Source organism: Vespula pensylvanica, chromosome 6, assembly GCF_014466175.1.
Source record: "Vespula pensylvanica isolate Volc-1 chromosome 6, ASM1446617v1, whole genome shotgun sequence".
Classification (NCBI taxonomy): Eukaryota; Metazoa; Arthropoda; class Insecta; order Hymenoptera; family Vespidae; genus Vespula; species Vespula pensylvanica.
In genome coordinates, this window is record NC_057690.1 from 8,776,623 (window position 1) to 8,797,069 (window position 20,447).

Sequence of the window (20,447 nt, forward strand, 5' to 3'; positions counted from 1 at the left end):
CCTTGTCTTTTCCCTTCGCGTTCGTTCGTCATCGTCATCGTTGTCGTCGTGACGCAGCTTGTATCACACATACACACACAACTCTAACACATACCACTTTACACACACACACACACACACACACACACACACCTTCCAATCTACCTTGCTCTTTTCCACACACACACACACACAATCTCTTTACGTTAAACCCACGTCGATGGAAATTACAGTTGAACGACGTACGAAAGACTGTATCCTCCTTTTGTCGTGAAAAGACGAAAGGGGTTGGGAAAAAATGGGTAGACTGAGGGGGGTATGAAGCACGAGAGGGGAAGGTGACCGATCGTTCGTGCCGCGACACGAAATTAAAGCCACCGCCGCGTCGTGGAAATCGTGGACGTGGTAGAAAGATGGTGAAGGGGCTTGTGAGGTATACTATAAAGGGTGAAGAGGGGGCGACAGTATATTGTGGGTAAAGGGGGTAAAGGAGTAAGGGGCACAGTTTCGAAGGGCAGAGAACGCTCGAGTAGGTGGAGAAGACAAGTTTGCAACGGCCAACTCGTAGTTGAAGGTGTGCTGCTGCTATTCTAATAGCAGTTTTGCAAGAGAGCGAACGAGAGAGAGGAGAGAGAGAGAGAGAGGAATGAAGAAAAAGAGAAATACATAACGGTTGTACTTTTCTTGGTGACTGCATGCGGAGGCGGTTGAGGGTGGTTGAGGGTGGTTGAGGGTGGCTGGGGAAAGTCGGTGGATATCAAATATGCTTGGACAGATGCGTCGTCCCACAGTAGTTTGCCATTCTTACTCGGACGGTTTCTCTCTCGGTTTCTTTCTCTCTCTCTTTTGCTGTTCTCCTCTCAACCCCTCTTTTATTCAACTTCCTCTGAACTTCTACATATTCTCTCCCTTTCCCTCTATCTTTCTTTCTTTCTTTCATGATTTTTCCTCTCTTCTCTCTCTCTCTCTCTCTCTCTCTCTCTCTCTCTCTCTCTCTCTCTCTCTCTCTCTCTCTCTCGTTTATTTTTCGAATTTTATTATTCAATTTCTTCTTCTTCTTCCTCTTCTTCTTACCTTTGAATGCCAGTTTATTCGTTATCTATTGCCTTTCTTCTTTTTTTCTTTTTTTTTTGTATGCTCATTTCTAAAATTTGATATAATTATCAATCATGTGAATTTTTTGAGCCTTTTGTCACTTTACTCTTTTATCTCGTTTTTTATATTTATTTTAAAATATTTTTTAAATAATGTATGTATATGTGTGTACACACACACACAAGATTATGTTCAGAGTATACGTGGCACATGTTTAATGAACATAAATAAATACTGTGCGTGCCGTTTAAACTGTTTACCGTCTCGTTATTATATTCTTCAGACGTGTCGTCTCGCAATCATCTTCGTTTATATCATTTTCGAGCAAGTGAAACGTGCTTTCATATGATCCCTCTCATAAATATAAATTTAATATGATATTTAATCGTTTTTGGAAAGAATATAATGTTGATCGTTTCTAAGATAGAAACAAATAACGAATCGATCGTACGAATGTAAAATACAATTTTTCTAATTTCGATTTTAAGAATTCTTTAATTTCTACTTTATAATTATTATATTTATATTTATTATAATAAATTTAAAAAATACATATGTATATGTTGTTTATTATAAATTATATTTTTTGAAAGAATTTCTTAATTTAGAAATTCTTTGATTTCTATTATAAAAGTTTTCTAATTTATATTTAAACGTTTCTTATTCGATGAATTTTGTAATTTTTATTCTAAAAATTCTTCGATTTCTATTCAAAACATTATCTAATATCTGTTCAAAAATTTCTCCTATTTCTTGTTATCGTTTTTTATGTTTGAACAAAACTTATATAACACTAAAATTATAGCTACGTATATTTCCTCCCTTTCTTTTCCTCCTCGAAACGAACTATAACTTATATTTAAAAAATATTAGAAATTTCGAATATGTATATTTTAATGAGAAATATTAATTTTATGACAAAAAGAAAATGAAATAAGATTTACGAAATAAAGATATATACGAGCGTATGACTTTAAAGTTACATAAAGTCATAGAAGATTAACGATCTTTTCTTTTTTTGATTACATAATTGATTAAAAAATATAAATAGTAAAAGAATCTCTTTCTAAATTCACTATTAATAATATTTTTTCTATCTGTTTATATCTTTACAGAATATTAGTACGTGACTTTACAGTTATATGATATCATAGACATGATTAACATTTTTTTTTAAGTCAATTAAATAATAAAAACAGAAACAGTTTTCTGTCTACATAAATTCAATATTTGTCGTATATTTATATACAGAATTTTCCCAACGTATGTTAATAAAAAACAAAACAAAAAGTAGTACATATACATTTATATATAATTAATTAATTAATTAATTAATTAATTAATTAAAATATAAAGACAAAAAAAAAGGTTTTACTCTTATATTAATTCCATATTCGTCGTATCTTCATATATATAAAATTTTCTTAATGTTTGTTAGAGAAAATGAAACGTTGCTTCAGGTTGATAATACCAGGAAGAGAGAGAGAAAGGGGGGAGGGGAAATGGAGAGGAAGACAGACACATAGAAAGTAAGAAAGAGAGAGAGAACGAGAAAGAGAGAAGTTCGATTAATTATGCAGAAAAGCTTCGATCGATGGACGAACGTGCCCCCGTAAAATATTGATACCAAGAACAGTTTCCACTAGCATAAAGCGTTCTATGTTATCCACCCTCTACTTTTCGATTATGTGAGTGCTATGTGTATGTATGTTTGTATGTATATGTGAGCAAGAGACCTACGTTTCGAATACTTTTGATTGCCATAGCCTACGGTATGGAACTATAGAACTCGATAAAGTACAAAGAAAAAGAAGAAGAAAAAAAAAAAGAAAGAAAAAATATGGTAGGAAAATTGACTAAAATTGTTCATGATCGAATACTCCGTCATATTGCTACCTTTCTTTTCTGGTACTCTAACGAAAAAATTCTATATTCTCTTTCTCTTTCTTTTCCTCTTTTCACGAACTTATGTAGGAGTTAGAATATTTCTTTTTTTTTTCCCAAGTTATAAGTTTTATCGATATTCGTACTTCGTGGATCGTTGAACATATGGTAGTATCATACGATATTCGTCTTGAATATTTCATTATTTTATAACGTTATTGTGTATGCATTTGTTTCAAAAGGTTTCTGTTTTTCAAGAGAATTATTTTTTCTTTTTTCTTTAGATTTCTTTTTATGCATTTGCGTGTGTTGTAAGTTATGAAAATAGTGTACGAACAAATTTAGTTTAGTTACAATGTGTACGTGTGTATGTTTGTGAATTTTTTTTTTATTTTGTATTTTTAATTGAGATATATTTAAAAAAGAAAGAAATAATATTTCATAGAAAATATATGACTTGGATACCAATACCATTTTTATTAATATTAATTCGCGTTTGTGTGTGTGTGTGTGTGTGTGTGTGTGTGTGTGTGTGTGTGTGTACGTATATATACATATATTTAAAGAAAAAAAGAAATGAATATAATAAGTTTATATGATTTATATGATATTCTATGTATAACAAGTTTTATATGATATGATATATCTTTTTCTTTTTAATTTTCGAATTTATATTTAGATTTTTATATTTATATTAGATTTTTATTCACTTTTTTATATATATATATATACACACGCACATAGACATACAGATACATACATACGTATAAGAATGAGGCCAAGAAAACGTAAGATTCGGCTCGATAGATCTAACTTTATGTGTTTTCACACTTTCCTTCTTTGAAGTTGGAGAAACTCTTGAGGAAAGCGAAACACTATATGGGTTCCCGCATTTTCTCAGATATATCGAGCCGTGCCTTCACTTTCACGATTCTCTCGTACAAGAGCCGTCCTATGGATGGAAAACGTTCGTAGAATGTCGCAACACAAATACTTTGATAAATAGAACATATCATTTTATACTTCCTTTTTATTTATTTTTTTTTTATTTATTCTTCACGATTTCTTTTCTATACGAATTCGAGGCTAAATCTGTTCATTTTCAATTTTATCCTATATATATATATATAAAGGAAGGTATCTACATATATGCATATATATGTATATAGTATATATTAAATATTTAATATAGTATAATTAAATAATAATAAATATTATTATAAAAAGTAATTATATAAAATTACTAAGAAAATAATCAAAATTATAAGATCAATATATATACATATATATTTATTATATTATATTATATTATATTATTATTACATTATATTACGTTATATGGTATGATATATGATGTATCTTAAATATTTTTCAAATATTCTTTCTTCTACATACGTATATACATACGTATATAATTTTATTTTTTCTTCTTATTTTATCATTTTATTTGATCGAAGAGTTATGAAAGAGATAAAATAATAATAAACAAAACAAAATAAAATAAAAGTAAAGGAAAGGAAAGACATTATTCATATAAGAGGAAATCGAAGATATATCCGAGAAGGCGTGCACTTTGTTGGAAAAATATGAGCTTGCTAGAGGACGTCGAAGAAGTCAGCGAAATTCAATTCGTCGATATATTGTTTCCTTTTTCTCTTGGAAATATCCGCTGTGATCTATTTGCCGTAAGCGATAAAACGATTTAAACGCATGTGTCGAATGTATATATACATATGTAATACATATATATACGCATATACATATACATGATGGGTCAAAATTTCATTATTACGAGGGCCAAAAGTTATTAGACGATTTTTAAAAAACGAGTTATTTTTTTCGAGACTTTAGAATGGTTTCTTTTTTCTTTTTTCTTTTTTTTTTTCAATTGTAACATTAAAAGTCTAGAAGATTTCTTTTATACTATGAAAAAATAAACTAAATGGTTTCAGAAAAGAATAATTGATTCTTAAAATATATATACTATTTAAAATATATAGATTTTTAAAAGGAACTTTTGATACCACTCTGTACACACACTGACACAAACGCGCGTACGCACGTGTATAAATTTATAAACACTTTTTGTGTGTGTATTCGTGTATATAAAACTTCGTAGAATTTCTTCGTTGATTTACGTTAGTCTGGGACGATAGCAAGCATTTTCTTTCGGTTCGTGATGATTTATTTTACGACGACGTCCGAAAAGCAAGAAACTCCTGACATGAACTCGAAAGGATCTGCGGACACACACACATATATAGCTGTTAACTTTTTTTTTGTTCTTAAGATTGTTTTTTTTATTCTACGTGAATCTACTGCTTCGTATTTATCACGTGACGTTTTCATTTTTTTTAACACATCGATGTCAACTGTTTCTTTCGTAAAATCGCCATTTATTTAAATAATATTTATTTGTTCTATATCTTGTTTATAAAAATAATGATTGTTTGTTCCTTTGGAATAAATAATAAATATAATAATAAGGATTATTTTTGATTTCGTTTATTCGTAGTAAACGATTATTAAAAGCATGATGTTAGAAATATATAAATATTCTTGTGATAATTTTTTTCTTAAAAATTTCTAAGGAAAGTTAATAAATAAATCATTCGTTAATAAGGAGAAGATATTAAAAATGAAAGGTACATACACGTGCGCGCGCGTTAATATTGAAAAACTATAAATATTATTATATTTTTCTCTTATAAATTTTTAAAGAAAAAAAGAAGATATTAAGAAGATATACATTATATAAATACCTTTTCTGATAAATTTCCAAATGAAACAATAAATAAATGAATATATAAATAAATCATGCATTAAAAGATTAAAAATTTGCTATCATAAAAAAGCTTTATATATTAAAACTATTACAATTATATTAATAAACATTAATCCTCTAAATTAGATCACATTACACAACAACCACATGAAACAACAAATTATAAGAAATACTATACAAATATTTTCTGTTTAAAAATTCGTAATAAACAAAAAAAGATAAATGTATCGTACATTATATTAAGTTAAAGTTTTGATCTTGTAAAGAAAAAAAATTACACACTATATATTCAAGATTATAAAAATTAATAATCGCCATCTAATTCTTCAAATTCGAACATATCATGCAACAAAATTATAAGAAATATAAAAATATCTTTTTCTTAAAAATTCTTAATAATACAAAAATAAGCAAATAAATCAATAAAGAATTAAAATAAAGAAATAAAGCAATAAAGGATGAAATCATTAATAATTATAATTATTTCAATATATATATATATATATATATATATATATATATATAGATCATGAAAATGAAATATTATTACTTCTCAAAATTCAAATACGTCAACAAACTTAACATTTCCAAAAATAAAAAAATTAACTATTGCAAGGTATCGCGAAATATAGTTGCCACAGTGTAGTACGGATGAAGAAAGAAGAAGAAGAATAGAGTAGTGTAGAGTAGAGTCCATTGTCCTCTTCGTGGCTTCTCGAGCCGGTTTGGAAAGTCGAAAAAAATCGCGGTACAGGATAGAAGGGTGGAGTAGCAAACGAGGTAGCCATAATATAGAAAGAGATAGAGATAGTGGTAGAAAGAGTGGGGGTATAGTGGTTATCGTTTCTCTAGCTGGCCTATGCTGTTGGTGGTTAGATGAAAACAGTTCGAGGAATCTTTCTCACGGCCTTAGGCTATTCTATAACCGCAAACGACTTTTAACTGAGAAAACGAGAAATAAATAAATAAATAAATAGATGGGAGAGAGAAAGAGAGAGAGAAGGAGGGAGGGGGAGAGAGAGAGAGAGCAAGGATTTACTAACTCAGTACTTCCTTATTTTTATTCTCTCTCTTTAACTCTTTGACTCTTTATTTCTTTCTCTCTCTTTCTCCTTTGTCATTTAAATATTCAATTGACCGATTAATCCGAGTTGTATCGGTAGTCATAACATTAACTTCTTTCTATAAAGTTTTAATATATTTTCCTGTTTTCGTTTCTTTCCTTCTTTCTTTCTTTTTATCTTTTATCTTTTCTTTTTTTTAAATATATGTATACGAATGTATATATACGTTATACACATTTATGTGATGTGTACAATGTACATTTAAATTTATATATAGAATTTGATTTGAACATATGGTATAATAAAAATATTGATAATGTCATATTATTGATCAGATAAACAATGTTTCTCTTATTAGAACATGTGACATGTAAAAATATTACATGTATTATTATTATTATATTATGAGGCTTGTTTATTACTATTACTATTATTATTATCGTTATTGTTTCCGTTATTCTTATAGTTATTGTTGTTGTTGTTATTATTATGAATATCTTGAAATTTATTAAAAATTTTAACTCATCAGTAAAATCAAAATTTCAAGCAAATCATCTTAAGCAATTATTCTTCTTGCTCTAAAATATGTCAATGATCTCGATTAGGGAGCAAAATTAAAGAGAATTGTCCCTCTTCATTTTTACCTTAATTTTCTTTCAAATTTGCGTCCAACTAATTGTTTCTTTTCATCTTTTTTTCTTTGTCCTTTTTCCTTTTCCACGAACTCTTAACGCCTACGAAAGAAAACATTTTATGTAACTGCAATAAATTCTCTTTCTATGATCTAGCCCTATCTCCCTTTCTCCCTTCCTCTACCTCTATCCATTCCCTCTCTCTTTCTTCCTTTTCCTCTTCTTATTCTTCCTTCTTCAATCTCTAATACAGAAGAAGAGGGGAGATACAATCTACCGGCCTGGTCTCTCTCTCTCTCTCTCCCTCTCTCACTTACTCTCTCTTTCTCTCCGAAGTTACTCGTGATTTCCGTACGTTCACCCTTTCCGGTCATCACCCTTTCTCTCTCTCTTTCTCTCGTCCTGGCCTCATCTTTCGTCTTACTCTTTTCTTCGACGACTACGACGACCGAACACTCCGTTCGACGAGAGCATTATTGTTTTCCTTCCGATCGACTTCCGGGACTCTCTCCCTACTCATTCTTTTTCTTCATCTTAGACGCCTTTATATTTCTCTCCAGCTTCTTAACTCTTAGGTTATACATATGTTATCTCTGTTGACCAGTCACCGGTGATCATTAGATTCAAGGAAATATATAAACCCGTACCTAAGTTAATATTTAAAGACTTACTTATTGTATTATGGCGATTATAAAAAAATATACGAGCTAAAATATGTAAATTCACTGGTTTATGTAACCAATGAAATAGATTTAATCAAATAAAGCTTTGTTCGCATTAAAAGTAACTTTCTCGAAGATTATCAAACATTGATGAATGAAAATTTCAAGGGAGTCACGCAACTATCGTTTACACTACGTATTATCTTTGCTTTAAACACGTCACTGGGATCAAATATTAATTATGATACTGATAGATTGGAGTCGTTCGAATTCGTTTTGGGTTGCTAGGTTTGGTCGTCTGGATTTGGTCTGGTTTTTTAATCTTTGTCGACTACTCCACTATACGCTTCTTGGAATTTTGTTAACGAAGGAAGAAGAACATGGGAATGAAAAATAGGGGGGAGATATGAAAGATGTGATTAGAGAATTCTGTTTTGATTTTGATTTGTTTTGATATTCAATTTTTCGTTCTTGCTGTTTCTTTTTTTTTCTTTTTCATTATTATTTTTTTTCTTTTTTGAAGACAAATGTAGTGGGAATGTGTGTGTGTGTAAATCGATCTTTAAAAATTAATCTTTTTACCTCCCCCCTCTCTCTCTCTCTTATTATTTGATAAAGAGTATTAACAATTAAGAGAGAAACGCAATATCAGGTAATTTCAGATTTTCTTTCTTTCTTTTCTTTCTTTTCCCTTTTTTCCAAATTCTCTGATAGATTCTGTGAAAATTTGTGTTTTTCAAAAAAAGAAAATTAATAATTAATAATCATTTGAAAAAAACAACCAAGACAATTAAGAGAGAAACAAAATATTAGCAAATTCTGTTTATCCTTTGTTTTGAACATTTTGTAACAAATTTATTCCAAAATTTTCTCCAAGTATAATATTAAAAAAAACAAGAATCGGAAAAGGATAATCGGAATAAACAATAATATATGTACATATATAAAAAAGAAAATCAGTAAATATAAGAAATATCGACTATAATAAATGATCGATAATACAAATTGATGAAATTTTTGTGTGTTTCTATTACAATTAAAAAAGAATATTCAGATCTTTTTTAAAAAAAAAGAATGAAAAAAATAAAGAAACAAAAACGAAGAGAAAAAAGAGATAGTATCGTACTATTGTTTGATTAGTTGATCGAACAATGTGCCTCAAAATTGATAAACAAAAAAAAACAATAAAAAAGAAGGTAAAAAAAAGAAAAAGAGAAAAAAAATCGAAGTGGTGACCGATCGCGGATTTAATCAGCCAACGGAATTGGCGATCACGTTCTCGTGATATTAAACGACAAGGAGGTTAGCGTGCCGAGTAATACGGTTTCCATTTAAAAAGAAGCCGATCCAATCGAATTAGTTTTCATGGAACGACTCGCGTAGTATATACACGATATTATCTAATTTCTGAATTATTTATTTATCGGAGTATCTTTCTTCGACTGCTGTTTGCTGTATATATCGATATATTATATATACAAAAATTAGTTACAATATGAATTAATAAGAAATATATAATGTTAAAATTATGGTGTAATTAATACAGATTAGGCAAAAATTTTCTGGGTTTATAGTTTCACAATTGGAAAATAAATTCGTCTAAACAGTCACGAAAAAGAATAATTCATGTTTAAAATCAACTAGAAATTTCTGGCCCATTTCTATTATAGTACGAACAATCAATGTGTTTATACTAATTTATGTTTTGAGTGCGTGCGCGCGTGTGTGTAAATATTATATTATTTTATCCAAATATTATGATAAGTACTAAATGCAGTAGATATATAAACGTAAACATATATTACTGCAATATAAATAGTACTATAATTTTCAGAAATTATATAATTTTTTATATCATAATATAATCATATTATAACCGTATATAAAAGAGTATAATTTATATTCACAAAATTTGAAACTCTTGAGGTATGCATTAACGATGAATTTGTTTTACCTTCTACAGGGGTTAGACAAAATAATGGAGACACAGTGTTTTCATTATTTTGTCCAACCCCTATAAATCTGTCGTGTTCAGAGAAAACCGTATTATAAAACAGTTACGTCATAAGCAGACGAAACCGATTATTGCCAAACGATTATATTTTCATCTATTAAAATTTAATTTAAGAAAAAGACTGTCAACCGTGATTATTCCATGTACGTTATTTACAAACGTAACAAACGCATATACACGAGTTGGACAAAATAATGTAGATAAAGTGTTCCTATTATTTCGTCATATAAATACTTCGCTCTTTACGTTCAGACATATCGAAGTTTACAATAACTTTATCGTGTTTAGAAAAAGATCAGTAATTTTTGTAAGATTTTAACGATTTCTTTTCTCTTTTATCATCCATCCTAGTGACCATGAGGTACGTTCTTCTGGTACGTTAAAGGTGCCAGATAAAATAATCGTTTGGTTAATCGTGAACACGCGAGTTTGCGTTGTGTGATGTTTAACTCGAATCAAGGCCAATCGATCAAATAATGAATAAAGTGTTTATGTATATGCATATATTATGATTGTGTGATGATTATAGCTTTCGAGATCGTCCATTTTTTTTTTTTTTAATAGATGAAATATATAATATTATAAGTATTTAGTAAAGGGATTAAACTATTTTATTTTGCTATATTATACTTATATTATTACTTTATTATAATATAGTTATATTATCATTTATACTTAGTATACTATTATAAGTAATTATTATAGTAATATATAAGTATATTAGTATAACTATACTATTATTTTACAATATTATATTTATTTTATTTCTTATAGTATAAATGTATCATTATCTATACTTGATATGATATAATTATCAACTAGTACAAGTTATAAAAAGTTATAAAAGACAAGAAATAATTACTTCTTACGAAGTTATGAGGTAACTAATTTTTTGAATAAAAGAGTTAAGAAAATGTGTGTGTGTGTGTGTGTGTGTGTGTGTGACTGCGTAAATAGCAAATTACAAAATAGTAAAAATCATTTTTCCTCTTTTCTTTTTAGTGTTTCTCGATATGTGATTTTTTTGTTGAATATGTCGAGTTTATTTATATCGATTAAATTAGAAATCATTGTTCGTGTTTCGATATGTAAATTTTTTTGTTAAGATTTAGAGCAAGCTCGTAAATAGTCGATGTATTGAACAATCGAACAGCGAAGGACGTTCGTGACCCTCTTTTCTTCTATGAAGAGACACGAACCTACCAAACTCGTGAATAGAGAATTGAATCAAAACTAATGTGTTTTCTAAATAGGTTTTAATATCAAACCTGTTTTGCATGTTAGGATTTCGACAACTCGAATTTTCTTTTCTTTTTCTTTTTTCCTTTTTCTCTTCTTTTCTTTCCATTTTATTTTATTTTTTATTTTTTAGTACTGTGTTATCTTAATCTAACGACAAATCGCGAAAGATATTTTTAATCATTACAATTACCCAGAAAAAAAAGACAAACAATCATTAAAATTGAGAGTAATTGGACATTTTTTAAGGGATTAATTAGTATTTTAAACAATCGTCGTTAACACTTGTTGGAGAACTATAGAATCATAAATAACTCAACATTAACGTAGGATCGTTTGTATCTTGTATATAGAATATTATTATAAAATTTGTCGTAAGAAATTTCTTCAAACATTTTTGCGACGTAGTATGTATAAAAAATAGTGTATTTTCAAATAATTCGGCATAACCTTTGACTTTGACCGGTCCACCAAAAAAGAGAAAGAGACAAAGAAGGAAACAGAGTGGGAGAGGGAGAGAGAGAGAGAGTAACAAAGGAGAAGAAAGAGAGAAAAAGCAATCGCAAGAGCGAGGACTTAGGAGTAGGGTGGGGGTAGAAGTAGTACCACACAATACGGTGGGGGGTGTAGAGCTTTTGCCCTCTAGAATTGTACCCCTTAAGTTATCGTCGTTAATCGTGCATGGTGGTGAGAGAAAGCACCCATGGAGAGTCTAAAAATGAGAGAGTGAGAGAGTAAGAGAAATAGAGAAAGAGAGGGGGTGAGATATATACAGAAGAGAAAGAGAGAAAGAGAAGAGGGTGGGGGTAGATCGGTGTGTACTGCAAGGTAGCAACGTAGAAATATCGACCGTTGGATATGTTGTTGATGCGAATGGTAACCATGGATAACTCAAGCCGATCGACCAATTGCGATCCTCGCGGTGGCCATACTCGACCAATCGGGTATATGGTATGCTGCCGGTTTTTTGATTGGGCGATATCAGGGATAAGAGACCAGTTCGAGGCCACCGAAACCCACAAACGGACGTGAACACATCAAGTGGAGAACGGTCTCTCTCTCTATTTTCTCTTTCTCTTTTTCTCTCTTTTCTCTTTCTCTTATTTTCTCTCTATCTGTCTATCTGTCTATCTATTTATCTATCTATCTATCTATTTATCTATCTATCTCTATCTTCATCTTTATCATATAAAACATATCCACATATTGTAAAATCTGATCGTCAGTTCTTCTAATATTCCTAACATTGAACTTCTTATTAATCCTTCTATTCCTCATTCTAATATCTTATTTCTAAAACGTCCTATAACTCTCGTCATTTTATTTCTCCTTTGACTTCAACCTTTCTTTTGGATTAGGATTCCGTTCTCTGGTTTCGCGTATGCATCTCCACGGGGAATCAAGGATCGCTGAGTTTATACCGTAAGCCTTTTTATTTTTTTTAATAATACAAGATTTATATATACATATATATACATATATATATATATATATATATATATATATATTTATATATTTATATCTTGTTAAATCGAGCACCACTATTATAAAGCACACGAATATCATTTTTATTGCACACGTATCGGAAACGAGCGAGCACCGATATGCGGCATCAGCATCAGTACCAGCACCAGCAACACATCATTGCCATCAGCACCATGTTATTCTTCTAATCTTTATAATTAGACTTTGCACTTTATATATATATATATATATCGTTTTTTGTAGGATAAAGATGATATCTATGAAATAATATTTTTCTAAGGAGACAAATCTATGATTCGAAATTCACTAGCATTGTTAGTAGACTGTAGCAGACTGTAAAATATAACGTAAAAGTTATTCTGGGACTGGCCAATGAATCATTGGGTGGGAGGGAAGGTGGAATTGTCTTCTTATACGCTTACATATAGGGTGTCTCAAAACTCTGTATGTTTTGAAAAATAATAGGAATTATGAAAAAAAAATCAGATTTTAAATATGTGATAAAGATATATTTATTTCGAAGGATAGTGGTAATAAAGCAAAAAAATTAATAGAATTTGTGTGTGTGTATAAATAAATATATATCTTCACATGGTGACCATAGCTGTTTTTAAAGAGTTCGAAGCGATAATATTATTTTCATTAACTGCAATCATTAGTAACGTTTTAATTTATTTGAAAATGTTCGGTTGCAAATTTCTTTTCAAACGTTTCTTGAATTAATTCGATTATTTTCCTTCTTCTTTAACCCATCCAGAATTTCTTGGATCGTCCATTTATCTATTGTCATCTTGCACAGATATTCAGTTCCAAGATATTTCGTTTTGATAATAATTTACGAATAACTTTGTCCGCGTGTTGAAATCTTTTTAATGGAATTTTATGAAATTTTAATTCGAAACTTGTTTTTTAATATTTTCTCTTATTCATCATGATTTTTAACATCTCAAGTACGTTCTCATTGACGTACTACGTTCATCGTCAGTGATATATAGTTTTTATATTTAAATAGAAAATTTATAAATTGTATAAAATTCAAAATATCGATTCTTATTATTATTTCTTTTTGAATACATAAATATGTGCCACATACACATATCCTTATGGCGATATAGAATTCTTTTTTTTCTTCTAACATCCTAGTAAATGAATATAGTTATTTCAGTGATCTAAGTATATTCAGAGACACTCTGTATATTACACATTTGTTTCAAGTTAAATTGGTCAGAGAATTTTATCGGTATTTTATAGGATTATTCGTGAGTTTTCGATTATTATTAATGGAAATAGTAAAATTGTGAGATTAAAAAGAAAAAAGAACTTTTTCTTTTGAGATATCTCAAATAAAACAAAAAAGGAAAACAAAAGAAAATTGAATGAAATAGAACTTTTTTTTCTTCTAATCCAACAACGATATCTATTTATCTCTAGATAACCATTATTTCTTCGTAATCTTTATCATCATTTTGTCGAAGATACTGCATTGTTAGCAAATCGAACAAACGACAAATCGAGTTTAGTAATTAGAAACGTTTAGAAACATTACGGTTATAGTTATACGCTGAAATCGAATTAGAACGAATCATTTTCCTTATTGAATTGTTTAATGCGTAGCAGCAGTAGGAGTAGTAAAGTGTGCGTGTGTTTGTTGCGTGCGTTTGTGTTAGTTTGTAACCAAGTCGTATCTCTTATAATAGAATGTAATTTGGTGTTACATTATTAATCGACGTGCGTACGCGACGTGTTTTTATGACATAATAATAATACTTGTAATAATAATAGTAGTAGTAGTAGCAATAATAATAATAATTTCTTCCTGGAAAATAATTTATAATTTCGTGGTAGAAAATGATAACGTGTAAGTTGACACAATTGTCTTTGGCACGATCAAAATTTCATTATTTTATTATCTCTTCGATTTCTTCTTCTTTCATCTCTTTTTTTTCCCTTTTTTTTCCTTTTAATATTTTCTATTTTATATCATATAAATCATGAAATGTTTACACGACAGATTTGGAAAATAATTCGGGAAAATATATAAAGATATCGATATTAATAGTTAGAGGATATTTGGGTACATTTTTTCTAAATCTCTTTTAACATAAATTTTTCTAATAAAATTTTTCCAAATTGAAAAATAAAAGGTGTTAGGAAATTGTTAGAAAAGGAGAGCAAATCAATCGTTGAAATATCGATAAGTTATGAAAAGTTAATGGAAAATGTGAATAATAATTAGAAAAAAAGAATTAGAAAATATCGATGTTAATAATTAGAGAATATTAGAGAATAAATTTAAATATAAGCAATATTGTAATTTGAATAATTTAGACTTTTCCTTTTTTTATTTTTTGTTTATTTAATTTTTCTGAATTAAAAAACATAAGAAGTATTTTAGAAAGGTGTTAGAAAGAGTATTAGAAAACATAAATTGTTGAAAACTCGTTGGTCGCTTCTCATAGAAGAATGACGATATAAAGCAAGATAAGAGTTAGAAAAAGTGCTGCCGGCAACAGGAAATTGTGTTGGTATTTCGCGGTGTCGTTGCAAGAGATGAGAAAGAGAGAGAGAATTATGAAAGTTTCGGTTGCATTTATCGAGTGCATCGCGAGAAAGATCAACGTTTATTATTATTCTTATTTATATAGATTTTTATTTATATGTATTTTACTTTTATAAAATAATATAAATATATATTTAAATAAAAATATATATATTTTACTTTTCTTCATTTTTTTCTTTTTTTTTTTAATTCAAAGTTATTTCCTTTAAATATTTATCTACCGTTTATCTTTCAATATCTGTCGTCAATTAAATTTTGCTTTACTTATTTGTTTCACCACATTACTTAAAAAGAAAATTTATTTTTTATATATACAAAATTTATCGTATATAACAATAATTGTAAATAATTATGTATATATTATAATATATAATGTTATGCGTGTATGTATATATGTTTTCTTTGTTCTAATTTCAGATAAAGGAAATCGCGAAGAAAATTATCGTCGAAAAGTGACGACACAACCCACGAATATCCCGCCATCTTGGATAAATTCGGCAGCAAGGTTAGTTTTTCGTTTTTACATTTTATTTCATTTTTTTTTTTTTTTTAATAAAAAAATTAAGTGATCAATGTTTAGTATATTACTTAGTAAATTCTTTTTTCAAAAAGGAAAAAAAAGCTGGAACTTCGATTCAAGCTCATTTGCTTACGTGTAATGTACACGCGTACACACACACACACACATTTCTCTCTCTCTCTCTCTCTCTCTCTCTCTCTCTCTCTCTCTCTCTCTCTCTTTCTCTTTATAGAAAATAATCGTTGTTTCATAAATATTCGCGAATATTGAGAGAGTTTGAAAATTCTGTCATTGCGCATTATTACTATGGGAATTAATTGGATGTTAAATACTCACCGTTAAATATTGGAATACATTAATTAAATGCATTGCGTGTTAATTTCCTTTTACCAACAACGTTCGAAATTTGAACAGAAAGAAATTTTATGTAAGTCGTATAAAATTCGATAAAAAAGAAAAAAAAGAAAATAATATAAAATTCTTTTAAAATATTACAATCGATCATTTTAGTTATTGATAGAAATTTCACGTTTGACGGGAAATTTGAAGTAGTTCAGTTTGTTTTCATATTATTCATTCATTCATTCTTTCATTCATTCATTCATTCATTCATTCATTCATTAAGTAAATTAATTTTCTCATAAGCTCTTTTCCCTTCCTTTCTTTTTTTCTTTGTTTTGTTTTTCTATCATTAGTATTTAAGAAAACGATTCTTTCAGGACGATCTTTGTGTGTTAATTATTTTGTATTCATATATACAGGGTGTAAAAAAATTTCGTAGATGGGCCAAAGATCGTTAAACTATTTTAAAAATCTATTACTATTTATCGATGTTATATAGATTTGTAATTAGGCTTGTGATTTTATAAACGAACTTCGTAATTTCTTTTACAATTTGGAAAACAAAAATTATCTTAGGTAAGTATGGATTGAAAAATTAATTTTAATTTAATATCTTCGAGGAAGTCGTCTTGAACTCGTCTAAGAATTTTTTAGTTCACCCTGTATATAACATTTATATACGTGTGATATATATAAGTACATTCTAACGCACTGGTTCTTTTAATTATCGTACGTAGTCCCGCTTTCGCGGCCGTCACTTCTCTTGCACACGAGTGAAACAGATTACCATCATCTCATTGTTTCAAGTAACTAGCGTGACCGTTTGCTTTTTCTAAGAAAAAAGACGAGCGCCCAACGGAATCACATTTCTATGCCACTCCTTATAGATATAGATATCTCTTTCTCTTTTTATCTTTCTATTTTTTTCTCTCCTTATTTTTCTCCTTTTTTATCTAACCTCTTACACATTTCCTGGATTTTCAGATTTCTTTTTTTTTTTTCGATTTTTTTTATCACAATATATGTGGTTTAATGCTCGGTTTGATTTTTCTAAATATTTATATATAGCTCTTTATTCAAATAGATATCAGTTTTTTCTATTTCTTTTTTTTTTCTAATGTTCCTACATATTTCTTCGAGTTTCATCGGTTTTCTTTTTTCTCTTCGTTCGTAATATTTGCGATTTTATCGATTTAATTTTTATAGATATTATTATGGCAATCGTTATTGATATACATATCTCTTTTTCTTTTTCTATTTTTCTCTTAATGTACTTATATATTTCGTGAATTTTTATTTTTTTTCCTCTTTTCTTCTCTCCTAATACTTCCAATATAATGTTCAGTTTAATTTTTCTAAATATTGCTATGATATTGATACAGATATTTCGTTCACCATTTCTATTTGTTTCTAATGTTATACGATTTAATGTTCAGTTAAAATTTTCTAAACATTTCTATATCGCCTCTTAGAAAAGTAGGTTTCTCGTTTGCCTTTTATTTTTTTCTAATTTTTATATAATTTTTATATAATATCTACTATTTATTTACTTTTTCTAATATCTTCGTAAATATTCTAGTCTTTCTTACGTAATTTTTTTCATAAGAGACAACTTCACCATTTTCTAATTAAACATGTTTAGTAATATTATTTTACAAAGATATTTTTATATAACGATATTTGAAATAAACAAAATAAATTTATATTACAATCATTGATGTAATGATATTTAAATTAAATTATATAGGGAATTTCAAATCTTATATTTTTACATTTGTTCTAATCGATTTTTAATAATGAATTGTCATTTGTTATCATTGACAAAAATTTATATGTAAAAGAACAATAGTTTTCTTTATTTTGTTACATGGATACTACACAAATTCCATAATACTTCGACGTATTCCATATTTTTGGCGTTTTAAAAAATAAAAAAGAAGAGAAAAAACAAAATGGCGCAACGTGTGCTCTCTCTCTCTCTCTCTCTCTCTCTCTCTATACACACTCACATATATATATATATACACATATAATTATAAATTTATTTTTTTTATCTCTTTGATAGTAAAGAAAAAATTGAGAAAACCACGTGCATAGTTTTGGTACAAAAAGTGAGAGAACGAATTTTTTTTCTTCTTTCTTTTTTTCTCTTTATTATTATTATTTCTCTCTAACATCCCCTCCCGTCTGTCTTCAGCAACAGTTTTTCTCATCGTAAATCTTAGAACGAATCACGAAGCGTGATTGTGAATCTTCTTCGCGTTTGCCTCAGCCATGAAATCACAGAGTACCGTGTTTTTCCATTTCATTTCTTCATTGGTTCTGTCTTTCTTTTTCTAACTCGTTGAAATAAATGCAGAAAGAAAGAGAAAGAGAAAGAACACAACAATGCCATAACGCCATTACCACAATCGCCTTTTCCCCTTCCCCCACTATACCACTTCCACCATTTCGAGTTTCCCTTGATCATTATCTTAATCGTGATTCATATTATTTTATTACACGTCAATGCTCGTCAATTACGCGTTAGACAACGATATCCCTCATTATTCGATATGTTTGAGATCTAATCGCAATCGCTGATAATGATTTTTTTTTTCTTTTTGTGATTCTTTTTCTTAGATAAAGGCAATCGTTCTTTTGTCTGTTTAAATTTCTATAATTTTTTTTCTTTATCAGATTATAAGTAATAGTATTATAATTTTGTTATTGTCGTTGTTTTTTGCTTTAATATTAATAACACGATTCGTTGTTTAGACAATTAATGATCAAATAACAAAGAAGATCGTTAATTAAATTATTAAATGTTAAATAAATTATAGAAGGCTTAGAGAATTTAGAATTGTGTTATTTATTTATTTTTTTTATTTTTCTTTCAAAATAAGTATTATAATATATATATATATATATATATATATATATATATATATATATATATATCTTTAAATATTGGTAATACAAATTATTCTTGAGTAAATGAATAAATGTATAACAAATAGAAATATGAAAGAAGTTATCAAAGTTTTAAGAAATGTATGATTATGTCAATGAATGAATGAATAAAAAATAGAAATAATAAATTATCCAGGACTTTGGAAATATAGGATTTTTCATATTTATTTATTTATTTTTTTTTCAAAATAAGGAATCGTAGTCCTTTTTCTTTTTTTAATATTGACAATACGATTTTTTATGTAGACGAGTAAATTATTAAATAAATAAATAAATTATCAAAATAAGCCAGAAAAATATAATATTGCTAGTTTTTACTATATTTCTAAAACAATTCATAACGTTATGTTTTTTTTTAAACAAATTATTGATTATACAAATTTATCGTTTCATGCTATCAAATTATTATTATTATTATTATTATTATTATTTATTTAATTATTTGATTTGATTTTTTTTTCTTTTCTTTTTCGAGCAAACATCGTTTATTTTATGTCTGTATCATAGAAAAAAAAGATAGAAAAATATTTTCTATCTATCGCAAATTCATTCTTTCATTCTTCATTCATTCTTCATTCACACATACACTTACACACTTTATTTTTGTCGTTTCTTTTGTTTAATATTTCAGGTCGAATATAATTGACTTCTCTTACTCTCATGTAAATTAGACTTGTTTGACAATTGACTTGTATGAGCGAGATTACAAACATTTTAGTCATCTTGTTATATCATTGTAAAAGTGGAAAAAAGTGATTTGAATAGTAAAGGAAAGAGAATGAGGACAAGTATTAACTCTACTATCTCTATCTCTATCTCTCTTTCTCTCTCTCTCTCTCTCTCTCTCTCTCTCTCTCTCTCTCTCTCTCTCTCCTCTTTCTATCTCTTCCTCTCTATCTCTCTCTCTCTCTCTCTCTCTTTCGATGTGTCTCTGCTTTGGCTCTTTTTCTCTTTTCACATTAACGAGCTTCTTTGATCGGTTATATTCGTACCATGGTTTCGAGTACCTTCGGTGAAACCGTACACGACGATAGACAAGAAACCGGTTATGGAAACCTTCTTTTATTATCTTCTAATTTGCCACGGTGCGGTGCGACGCGACATGTCTTAGCGAAACACGCTTTTATCTGTACACTTTTGTGTGTGTGTGTGTGTGTGTGTGTGTGTGTGTGTGTAATATATATATATTTTTCTTTTTCCCTTTTATTTTTCTAATACTATTGACATGCCAGAG

The 20,447-nt window shown here is 28.5% G+C and overlaps 1 protein-coding gene across 1 annotated transcript in view; it reads left to right on the plus strand.

Moving 5' to 3' along the window:
• The first annotated feature begins 14,672 nt into the window (after positions 1 to 14,672).
• LOC122630118 (heterogeneous nuclear ribonucleoprotein K-like) overlaps positions 14,673 to 20,447 on the plus strand; it is a 108,105-nt gene continuing 102,330 nt past the window's right edge. Inside the window, exons 1-2 of the mRNA XM_043814254.1 lie at positions 14,673 to 14,697; positions 15,817 to 15,904. Of these exons, the coding sequence (XP_043670189.1) occupies positions 14,688 to 14,697; positions 15,817 to 15,904 (98 nt within the window). The 5' untranslated portion in view covers positions 14,673 to 14,687. The remainder of the gene's footprint in view (positions 14,698 to 15,816; positions 15,905 to 20,447) is intronic.